The sequence below is a fragment of the Sapajus apella genome, unplaced genomic scaffold (genome assembly GCF_009761245.1).
Source record: "Sapajus apella isolate SASKATOON/1434 unplaced genomic scaffold, GSC_monkey_1.0 scaffold14, whole genome shotgun sequence".
Classification (NCBI taxonomy): domain Eukaryota; kingdom Metazoa; phylum Chordata; class Mammalia; order Primates; family Cebidae; genus Sapajus; species Sapajus apella.
In genome coordinates, this window is record NW_022436954.1 from 26,473,779 (window position 1) to 26,486,022 (window position 12,244).

The following is a 12,244-nucleotide window of genomic DNA, read 5'->3' on the forward strand; positions in this document are numbered from 1 at the left end:
GGGCTGGAGTTATTGCTCCTATTCATGATGGTGGTGGTGATGACCTACAGGGCATCCTAACTTCCTTCCTACACAGATGTCCCTGCTGCACTGGCCAACATGTGGCTCCAAAGCTAGACTTAAAAAAAGCATAAAGATGCTCCCATCATTGGTGGAGACAATCTGAGCCATCTGTGTTTTAAAACTAATTACTAGCACACCTGTGCAAGAGCTGTAGCGTGCTCCTGAATATGCGGTCAGAGTCTGCTACAGTTATCACAGCCACTTGTCCTTTTCCCTTGAACAATGCTGTAACAAAGGCAGAAACACCCATCTTCAGATATGATTTCCTAGGGCCCATTACATTAAGTGGTCGTCCACAACTTTGCTTCTGCCTTCCCATCATATCAGCTGTGGAATCTTGACACATCCATCACATTTTGAGGTCCCATCAACATATTCTTCCTTTTTCTCATTTTATTATGGTATAAATTCATTGCAAAAGCTGTGGCAGAAGTGACTGTCCACTGTTTATATTGCTATAAGGGAGATGAGTGGGTCAAGAACCATTTGTACAAATCGAAAGAATGAAACTGCAAATTTATTTGAAAGTATAAAAATTAAAAAACAAAACCAAGCCTAAGAGAAAAACAAAAAGCAACAACACACAACCTTTCCAGTTTACATTAACTTTGAGAATCACACACTATTTGTTAACCACTTAGTTGCATTTTTTTAAAATGTCAATTTCAAGATAGAGGGAGCTAAGTCAGAAAATAGGCCAGCCATCACAGTGGAACTAATTTAATTCTAAAATAAAATGCCGATCTCACTTGAGAAAAAAGAGACGAGACCATTTTCCAGATGGCATAGATTCAGGCAATGTATAAAAAAGCTTCCTGGTTGGAATGAGTTAAAAAATACTGCTGGCCACTAATTTGCCATCTTGAGTAGGAAACAAACCCCACCTCCCAAAAAACCCTGCAGCTTTGGTGTCCTATTTATGTATTTTTAAAAACATTCATTAAAAAAATCAAATCTATGATAAAAATGTCCCTGTTTGTTTTAAAAAACATTAATAGGCTTCCTTTATCTACTAAAACCATTTGTTTTTCCTAAAATGCCTGGAAGCAGAAAAGTGAGTGAGTGAGATTAACTCACTGTGCAATTAATTTAAATTAGAATTCTTCCTCTAAACAACTTCCAGAGCACCATAAAGAAGCAAGGGCCCATCAAAGGGAGAAATAAAGCCCTTCTGACTCACAGGAGATGAAATGTTCAGCCAGAGTTCTAACACATCCTGGCTGTCATCAAAAGTTCTTTATTGGATTACTCAGAAAATAACTCAAGTGCTATTTTTAAAATGAAAGACACAGGCAACTAGGTTCCCTTTTTTTTTTTTTTAAACCGAAACAAAACAAAACACCAGTGGCTAGCTTTCCTGTAACATACTTTGGATTTGGTTAAAAAAAGAAAGAAAAGTCTACAGGGCAGGATCACCGAATGCCACTGCAGCCTCATTTCCTGCAGGCTTTGTTTTAATTAGCATCAAACAGGGTACTGAACATTTCTTCAGCTGCCAAAGAAGTTTTGAAGGGGTGATAGCGGATGGGAGTGACTCTCCCTGGTTCCATTTTATCCCTCATCGGTCAGTGTGGTTTCTTGCCAAATAACGCCTAACGTTTTACCCCTTATTCCCACAGGGAGGTGGGCCCTCTGGCTGGCTGGGCACAGAGAAAGTTAAGAGAAAAACTAGCACAAACATAGAGACTATACACTGAGGGAAAGAGGAGTCCCTCTTTCTGCTTCCTTCAAGAACTCGATAAATAAGAACCTCAAAGTGCAACAATGCACAAATGTCTGGCACACAGGTTAGTCTGGAGTGACTTGTTACCATGGGGCTCAGAGGGGCAAGGGTGTGATCTCCTTTTGCATTTTTCTTTGGACGTTGTTAAAGGAAAAACAAAAAGAGATAGCTTTCCTATACACATATAAATAGTCCCTTAACTAGAAGGGAAAAAAAACCAAACACACTGTTTCAAATGCATTTCTAAAAGATTTAAAATAAATCCAAATGGAAAATCTTGACTCCAAATTGTCTACTGCCCATGTGTCTCAGAGGAGAAACTGCTGGGATGCTGGGAGAGGCCTGACCCTGACCCTAACTCTAACTAGAGGCACTGGTTCTGGGACCCTGGGCAGAGGAGTGTGCACAGCGCAGGGAGCCAGGAGCTCTCGCTGGAGGTACTGAATACGGCTCCCACCTGGGATAGAAACCAGTGTCCTCAAGCCCAAACACCAGGTAAAATGGACTTGAAATGTTAAGGGAACTTTGGAGGCCAGTGTTGAAGCTGCATGAATGAGCAAGACAGGCTTGGTGTGGGTCACAGGGACATAGAGCCAGATCAGATTTTGGGCCAACTCAAGTTAGGTCCTCATTCCTTGGCTATAGGCAGGTCAGCTGGGAGGGTGGCAGCCCAGAAACCAGGGAAGTGGCTGTAGAGCCAAGGGATTGTAGGCAATTGGCAGCCCGCAGTTTAAGAGCTGAGAACTTGGATAAACTCATGGCAGAAGCTCCCTGCCTATTCTGGGATGAGGCTGATGATATATGTCGCTGGGGAAAACTCTTAGAATAAGCATTCTTGGGCAAATTTCTAAAGCCAGGATAGCTTCAGAGTCCTTCATGAAACCAAAATGGCATGTGATTGCTGAAGGGTGTTACTCGTGTCCAGAGTTTTCTTTGGCCACTGACTCTGCTGGACTGAGGGCAATGTATAGGCTCATGCAAGGCAGGTTTTGATGCTCAACTGAATTTTTTAGGAGGGGCGACCATCTAATGATGGCTTCCTTGTAGGATCATCTAACCCAAATCCCCAAATGCTATAAGGTAGCAGCCCAGCAGAGAGGATTTGGTCTAGCGTCTCCTGCGCTTCTGAGCAACCAACACAGCGTAGAAACACTGCTCTCTCCCAGCTTACTTCAATACTGTTTTATCTGCTGCCCGCCCAAGAGAAACATAACAATGTGAAAAGTCAGGGTGTGATCTAGGGTCCTGAAAGAGGAGTGACCTCACCGAAAACATGAACAACAGATCATGCAAACTGAGAGTCTAGAAAAACATCTCTGAAATCCAGGGGAGGAGGGGGAATGCAGGGATAGCTTAATACCCCAAACCGCAAGTTGAGACACCCTTACAGGTGCTTGAAGAGCTTCCCATGAGCACAAATTGTTAGAACGACAAGTCAGAGTAGATTAACCCATATGGACTTTGGAATAACTGGGACTTATACTTCTTCAGTGCCCTGGCTGGGCTCAGAGTCCCTGGGCTCAGCAGTGCCCTCCTGGGGGCCAGGCTGCTCCGGGCTGTGGCCGGTGTCTTCCACACTCAGGAGGCTGCTGGCTGCCTGGGAGCTGGCACTGTTGGCACTCCCGGACCGGGAGCGGTAAGGGGGCAGGTCGGCTTGGTTCAGAGACTCCGTGTCAGAAGAGTAGGGTGGTGGAGGAAGGTCGTACCATGCAGGCCTGTGATGGGGACAGAAGAATGGCAGGGGCAATGGAGAGAGAAAAAGAAGAGAACACATTAGAGCCAAGATAAGGCAACTTCTGTCCATTTCTGAGATGGTGTTTCCAGTGAGAAATGAGATTTTCCCTCCAAGTACAAAGAATTAATTCAACGACCAGGAACCACAGCGGAACAGAAAAGGCCAGTGTGTTCTGGCTGGTTCATGTTGACTGTGCAGTGCCAAAACCACATCCTCTGGGTAGACCCAGAGTGAGACTGCCCGCCAAGTCCCTCGGTTCAACCTGGGTAGTTTGGCATTGCCACTCTGCTCCATCAGCCAAAAGCCCTAGAGGCTGGGCTGCTGTCTTTTTTTTTTTTTTTTTTTTTTTTGAGATGTAGTCTCACTCTGATGCCCAGGCTGGAGTGCAGCAGCATAATCTTGTCTCACTGCATCCTCCCCCTCCCAGTTCAAGCGATTCTCCTGCCTCAGCTTCCTGAGTAGCCAAGATTACAGGCGTGCACCACCATGCCTGGCTAATTTTTGTATTTTTATTAGAGATGGGGTTTCACCATGTTGGTCAGGACTCCTGACCTCATGATCTGCCCACCTCGGCCTCCCAAAGTGCTGGAATTACAGGCGTGAGCCATCGTGCCTGGCATGAGCTGGTGTCTTGACTGGGCTCTGATGGGAACACAGAATTGGCATTCACATTGAAAGCCAACTCTTCCTGGCTGCAAACTGGGGTAATTGAGAGAACATCCTCTCAGCACCTCAGTCTGTTACTGCAGAAGGGGCTTGAAAGGAATGAATTTAACAGAAAAGACATTTTATTTTCTAGCTCTCATTTACTGACGTCTTCTTGTGAGCCAGGCACTGTGCTGTGCCCCGACATCCCTTACCTATTTAATGCTCACAAGAATGCTACGAGGTGGGCATTACTTTCATGCCTTTTGCTCTGGTGGGGAAACTGATGCACAGAGACATTCAACGTCTGGCTCAGGATCAGAAATAACTGGTAAACAGCAATGTTGGGATTTGAACCCACGCACTGCTTCCAGATTCAGCAATTTTAACCTTACTCTACACTGGATGGTCCAAATGAAAAGGTTATGTGTGGGAACTTTATTAGGTGAGGAAGGTCCCGAATTCTTACACTTATTTGCAAAGAGATCCTTAAGTGCCATCCCCTTCACTGACCTCTGGATCTTTATTCACCTTCAATGAAGAAGAAAAATGAAGATTGAATACAGGAGTGGCCACTGAAGAGGGTCCACAGAAGAGCCAGTCACCATCAGATTATGGCCTGCAAAATGTCTAATGCCAGGCCGGACGTGGTGGCTCATGCCTGTAATCCCAGCACTTTGGGAGGCCGAGGTGGGCAGAACACCTGAGGTTGGGAGTTTGAGACCAGCCTGACTAACATGGAAAAACCCTGTCTCTACTAAAAATACAAAATTAGTTGGGCGTGGTGGTGCACGTCTGTAATCCCAGCTACTGGGGAGGCTGAGGCAGGAAAATCACTTGAACCTGGGAGACAGAGGTTGTGGTGAGCCGAGATTGTGCCATTGTACTCCAGCCTGGGCAACATGAATGAAACTCTGTCTCAAAAAAAAAAAACAAGTCTAATGCCATACACTGCAGAGCTCGAGGAAGAGGGATGTTGAGCAGGAAACAGGAACACTACTCGCTTTAACTACAGAACTCTGCTTCTTGGCTTTATATACTGGGGGGTCTTGCACAATTCCATTTGCAATAAGGTGTCTACTGTCTAAAAAAGCTTGAAAGTGCTCCTTTCCACCTTCTTTTATAGATGAAGCCAAGCAAAGTTTAGGAACTCACTGATTCTCTCATTCATTCACTTCTTCATTCATCCATTCATTCCACGGATATTAATCAAACCTCTCACAAGTACTGGGCACTGCTCTGCAGCAGCAGGTGAGGCTCGGAGTGACAGCGTGGCATTCCCAGGAGGAGCGGGCCTCTGAGTTAGCCAGGGTCCTAACTCTATGTTCCTCAGACAAGTAATTTAACATCCCAGAATCCCAGTTTCCTCACCTGTAGAATGTGGAAATTTACGGATTTGTGAAACCATCACTATAATCCAGTTTCGAAACATTCCTATCAGTTTCCCCCAAGCGAGGTGCTGCTGAGAGGATTAACTGAGATGATACACACAGAGCGTTTTGCAAGGACCTGGCAAATGTCAGATGCTGCCACTGCCTACAACAGCTGAAGCCAGGCTCTTGGCAAGACCTAGGAACCCCATTGTGTGCACCTATTCCCCTCCCCAATATGGATGCCCTCTCCCACCTCAATCTCTTCCATCCAGCACACACCTCTGGTCCAGCAGGGCCTCGGAGTAGGAGGGTGGGGAGCCTACTTCCGATGCATTCTGCTCTGCCTGGCTGGCCACATACTGGATGCCATTATTGACGTTGTAGGTGACGTTGCAGTGGTGGGGGTGGTCCAGGACCACCAGGCGGGACAGCAGCACAGGGTGCTGCAGCCGGTGCACGGGCAGTGTCATGAGGTTGTTCCGCTTTCGCTGGTGGTGCAAGACCAGTGCCAGCAGGGCCACCACCAGCACGAAGATGACGGAGCTGCCGATGATGGCGTAGGTGATGCTGGGGTAATACACAAGCTGATTCTCTGAAGTCACAAACACCTGCCCGCTGCCCGGTTCTGAGAAACCCCGGAGAGAGGAGAGAAAAGAGAGAAGGTTATCAGTTTGGCTCGTCTTTGTGTTTCAACCTCAGCCCCAGATTTTGCACGTGTATGTTCGCAGTAGTCCTATTCACAATAGCCAAAAAGTGGGAACCTCCCAAATGTCCACCAACTGGTGAACAGATCAACAAAATGTGGTACGTCCACCCAATGGAATATTATTTGGCCATAAAAAGTAACAAATTCTGAAACATGCTATTGCATGGATGGACCTCAAAATCATGATGCAGTAAAATAGGCCAGACATAAAGATCACATCTTGTATGATTCTGTTTATATGAAATTTCCGGGAAAGGCAATGTTACAGAGGCAGAAAGTAGATGAGTGGTTGCCTGGAGTGACAAAGAGGATGGGGATTAACAATAGGCATGAGGAGTCTTGTTGGGGTAATGGGAATGTTCTGAAATTGGGTTATGGTGACAGTTGCACAAATTGGTAAATTCCGCCCCCTGCTCCGCACAACAAATCACTGAACTGAACACTTAAAATGGGCAAATTTTAAGTAATGCAAATAATACCTCAATAAAGTTGTTTTAAAAAGTCAGTACCATATAATATCTAGGGAACAGGAGTGAGAATTCTTGTGGCAGAAATCAGTTCTTTAGTAGAAATGTATAAATTAACACACCTCAGGAACACAGGTAGTGCCTCTGGGGTCCTCATACGTGCAGAATATTTAGTTTAAGCCAGGTCCCACATGGAGCTTTTGGGATAGAGAGCCAACACAGCCCACGTTAACAGCAGGAATTCCTGGGCTCAAATCCCCGCCCCACAAAACTTGCTTGCTGTGTGCCCTTTGAAAGTGCTATCCTCTCTGGGCTGCAAAATAGAGATGTAATTGTGTCCAGTTCTTGGGGCTTCTGTGAGCATGAAATGAGTCAATACTCATCAAGCCCCTGAACATAGCTACATGTTGTGCTCTGTAAGTACATGTGTTCAGTACATACAAATACATGCTTGCTTGCTTATTTATTTGGGACAGGGTCTTGTTCTGTCACCCACGCTGGAGTGAAGTGCCACAATGTCAGTGCACTACAACCTTCGCGTCCCAGATTCAAGCAATTATCTCACCTCAGCCTCCCGAGTAGCTGGGACTACAGATGTGTGTCACATGCCCAGCTACTTTTTGTATTTCAGAGATGGGGTTTCACCATGTTGGCCAGGCTGGTCTCGAACTCCTGACCTCAAGTGATCCGACCACCTTGGCCTCCCAAGTGCTGGGATTACAGGTGTGAGCCACTGTGCCTGGCCAAGTACATGCTTTATATCACATCTGCCTGCCTCGTAACAACTCCATGGGGCACGTGTTGTAATTCTCCTTTTTTTTAGATAAGGAAAATGAAGCTCAGAGAGGTCGGTTCCCCTGACCACAGCCACGCAGTACAGAGGTAACAAGCTGTGTGTGAGTTGAGTCCAGGGGTCTGACTTCAGAACCTGGCCCCAACGTTCTGCTGTACATCACCTGAATAACCTGCCACGCAATCTGCAGGTACTTCCTCGGGGGTTCCAGGGTGAAGGTCTGGCACACATCCCACCCCTGCAGGTTGCCGTAATAATATCCTTCTCTCCACATGTCCTAACGAGTCACACTTCAAGCACTCAGGTAAGGAGCTTCCCAGTCAGCAGGACACATCTGGCCACCATGGTAAGGTCGAGGCAGGCGGAGGAAATCAGCGGTCCAAGCTGAGGACCCCTCATCTTTACAGAGAGCTGCCACTACTTACTGTCATGGCCTAGCTGGAAGAATAAATGCAGACCAAGTGAGTACAGCTGGTGGCCATGACCCTGTCCTTGTTCCACCTGTGAGCCAGTGAGGAGGTTTCAGTGGGTCCACAGGGTTTGAAATGTAGCCTTGAAATAGCAGCGGCGGCAGCAACTACAGGTGACTAACGTTCTCTGTCCTGGCATCGGTTAAGGGCTTACTCCAACCCTCATCACTAGCTGTGGGTCTGTTTTGTTCACTGCTTTATCCCCAGAGAGTAGGATGGTGCCTGGCACATAGTACGCACTCAATAAATACCTACCACTCAATGGGAAAAAAATTTGTTTATTCACACACCCTCGTAAAGTGAGTGCTGTTATTCCTATTTTCCAGATGAGCAAATTGACTCAGAGAGGTGAATTATTTTTGTTTAACATCACATAAGGAGTAAGCAGAGGAACAGGACTAGAATCTAGATGTTTCTCCTTCAAAAAACCACACACTGCAAAGCACACTGACTTCTCTTCTTTTCTGATATAAACATTTTCTGATTCCTCAAACAATCCCAATCTGAGACAAATGATGACATTCCCCTTCAAGGTCTGGCTCTGTCTGTTAATCCATCTCTCCAGCCACACCTAAAAATGGACTAAAAGCTACAAAGATTCTCCACCCCTAGTGGTCCCTTGTTTCAATGATTCATTGCACAGAAAGAAGTAAACAGGAGCCCAGCAGAAAGACAGAATCATGTTGCAGTATAGTTAAGGAAGGGAGGCGGTTTGGATTTTTTCTGGAGACAATTAATTAGCTGTCACTCACAGATTCTGCTGGAGTTCTTCTGTCTGTTCACAGTTTAGACAATTAGAAGCTGGGTGGAGGCTTGTGTATGCGTATGTTTCAGAATTCAGGCTTCAACTAAAATATCTTCTTCATTTTGTTATCTAGCAGGGAGAGCTGCAGAGTTAGGAGCTTTGGGGTGGAATCCTGGAGCCATTGCTTCTAGCTCTTTGAGCTCAAGTGGGTTTTTTAATTCTCAGAAGCCTCACCCTCCTCGTCTGTGAAATGGTGATGGTCCTGGGTAAACAACAGTGTCCGTATCTCCCTGGATTATCCGGATGGTAGAGTACAATATACACACAAGTGCTGAGCACAGTGCCTGGCAACGGCCTGCCTCAGTGATGCCAGTTCTTTTTTATGACAACGACGACGATGACAAAATAATAGAAATTATTATGTAATACATATGACATAGTATAATACATAATTACATAGTATGTATATGTTTACATATAGTATATATTATATATAAATATATATAACATATACATATATAACATGTTATACTATAAAATATGTAATTATAAAATATATTATGTAATCACATATTAACATATTATATTATGTAATTATATATGAACAATATATATTACAATATATATGTTCTTTATTATATATTTATATATAAATGTTATAATACATGTTATATATTATACTATATAATATGTAATTACAATTATATAATATGTAATATGTAATTATATCATAATATATAACATAATTATATAATATAAAATATAATTACATATTATAATATATAATTATATAATATATATAACATATGATATAATTTATCTAATAATAAAATAGACATAACATAAAATTTACCACTATCACCATTTTAAAGTGCACAGTTCAGTGGTGCTAACGTTCATACACATCATTAATGTTCATACATGATACCGTGCGTCCATCACCACTGTCCAGCTCCAGAATTTTTCATCATCCCTCGCTAACGAACACTAGATTTGATTGTAGTGTTGCCTTTCTTACTGTTATCCTCACCAACTTCTCAAAACCAGGGGTAGAAAGCCGGGGAGCCACCTCTGGGGAATGGGGTTGTGTTGGGGAGAAGATATGAACAGACAGTTCCATTCCAGGAGATATATTTCTATTTTTTATTCCCTTTTAATTTTTAATATATATTTTTTGAGACAAGGTCTCTCCCTTTGTTGGCCAAGCTGGAGTGCAGTGGCACTATCTTGGTTCAACAGCCTCAACCTCCTGGGCTAAGCCATCTTCCTATCTCAGTGGATGGGACTACAAGCGTGCGCCACCATGCTGAGCAAATTTTTGCATATATTGTAAAGACAGAGTCTACCTATGTTGCCCAGGCTGGTCTTGAACTCCTGGGCTCAAGTAATCTATACGTCTTGGACTTCCAAAGTGTTGGGATTACAGGTGTGAGCCACTGGTCCTAGCCAGTGAGTCGTATTTGGTAAAAAAGGAAAGTGGGTAAACTGTCACACAGAAAACAAATGGTCCAGAGATTTTAAAATGCTGACTTCTGTATAAACATGTAAGGTTTTAAGACTACAAGTGGGAGCCCTTTAAATGCATGGGATATAAAATTCCCGTGGAATTTAACGGTCTCACTTACATCTCCGAAAGCAGGCTCTCTCCAGACCTCTCCTCACTTTGGCAGGCGAGACACAGCAATCGCATTTGCCTGAGAAATTATGATGTTGCATAGCTCGGTGCCTGCTCTGGTTTTTGCTCTGCGTGTAAAATGTCATCTTGTGTTAATTCATTAACTAGGCCCACTTTTCTTAAGAGCTTAATGAGCCTGCTGGCCAAATTACTAACATCAGAGTTGCCTGGGACCCAAGTTCCAAGTGCATAATCCATGGATAATGAAGTTTCCATTTATTCTGGCTGTCCCTCAAGCTAATGCCCTTGTGCTCCACTGTCAAGCATCTTGAATTCTTGTCCTGTACGTGCTGTTTCTACTGTACTAATTCCAGGCAATCTGGTTCCTACCTAGAGACCGCTGCTCCCTCAAACCTCTCCGCAGCTGCCCGTGGAGAAGCAGGCTGTGTTTTGTACAACTCTGGGGGTGCTCTTTACCTCAAAGTCATCACATATTTGTTTAGTTATCACAACAGCTTTCTAGCAGATGGCAGCGAACTGTCTTGAGGAAAAGTACCTTTAACTAATTCACTCAGAGGTGCCGTCTAGACCAGGGAAGGCACTCAAGCAGCTGACACTTGTGACTTGGTGTTCCTTCACATCCAAAAAAAATCCCCTCCTCCAGATGCAAATGAAATTTCCTACTGGATACCATTTTTTGCCTACCAGATTGGCAAAAGCAAAGTTTGATCTCATATTCTGCTGGCCAGGTCTTGGGCAAACAGTATATTCATGCCTTGTATATATTCAGGCATGGCTAGTGGGAGGGTAAGTTGGTACCAACCCAGGGTGGCAGAGGAGCTAATAATATATACCAATAAAACATGTACATATTCTTTTAAATTGGCCAGGCATGGTGACGCATATCTGTAATTCCAGCTCTTTGGGAGGTGAAAGTGGGAAGGATAGCTTGAGCCCAGGAGTTCGACACCGGCTTGGGCAACACAGGGAGACCCTGTCTCTAAATTAGCTGGGCATGGTGGCATGTACCCATAGTCCCAGCTACTTAGGAGGCTGAGAAGGAAACTCACTTGAGGCCAGGGGTTTGAGGCTGTCATGAGCTATGACAGTACCCCTATTCTCCAGCCTGAGCAACAGAGTGAGACCCTGTCTCTAAAAAGCCAAAAAACAAAATAAGCATTTATGAAAACATTGTCCATAAAAGCAAAATATATCAGAAACAATCCAAATGTTTATCAATTGCAGCCTGGCTACATAAATTATGGTGCCTCCATATAATCCTGCAGCTATTTTTAAAATTAGGGAACCTCTATATATACCAATGTGGAACAACTGGAAGGATATATTAATAAGGGAAAGAAAGCAAAGTTCAGTAGAGAATGTACAGAATATATCCGGAAAAACACAATATAACCAGTAACACTGGGAGCTTCCAGGAAGGCAAATAGATGGTTGTGGAGAGGGAGATTTACTTTTTATTGTTTACTCCTGCCTACTATGTACTATTTGTTCTGTATTATCTATTTAAAAACTAAGCACTCTGTCCTCTTCCTTTGAACTTGCCCAGGCTGATGTGCATCTCAGTTTCTTTATTTTTACTTTTAGACATAGGGCCTTGCTATGCTGCACAGGCTGGTCTTGAACTCCTAGGCCCAAGTGATCCTCCCATCTAAGCCTCTGAGTAGCTGGGATTGTAGCCTGTGCCACTGTGCCTGGCTCAGTTTCTTTATTGTTTCCTGTCCTTTTCTCCCTGTAGGTGTGAGGGCTTTTTGGGGTTCTAGCCTCACTGTCCCATGCTCACTTGGAGACCCCTTAATGACTCATGATTCCCTGAGGACAGCTTCCAATGCCTCTAACCTGACATCTTTTATTTTTGAGACGGAGTCTCACTCTGTCACCAAGCCTGGAG

General features: G+C 44.2%; 1 protein-coding gene across 3 annotated transcripts in view; it reads right to left on the reverse strand.

Moving 5' to 3' along the window:
* Positions 1-561: 561 nt before the first annotated feature.
* LDLRAD3 (low density lipoprotein receptor class A domain containing 3) overlaps positions 562-12,244 on the reverse strand; it is a 298,023-nt gene continuing 286,340 nt past the window's right edge. For all 3 annotated transcript variants that reach the window (XM_032282328.1, XM_032282327.1, XM_032282326.1), the window contains exons 5-6: positions 5,819-6,164; positions 562-3,501 (exon numbers count right to left, since the gene is read on the reverse strand). In XM_032282328.1, the coding sequence (XP_032138219.1) occupies positions 3,264-3,501; positions 5,819-6,164 (584 nt within the window). In that variant the 3' untranslated portion in view covers positions 562-3,263. The remainder of the gene's footprint in view (positions 3,502-5,818; positions 6,165-12,244) is intronic.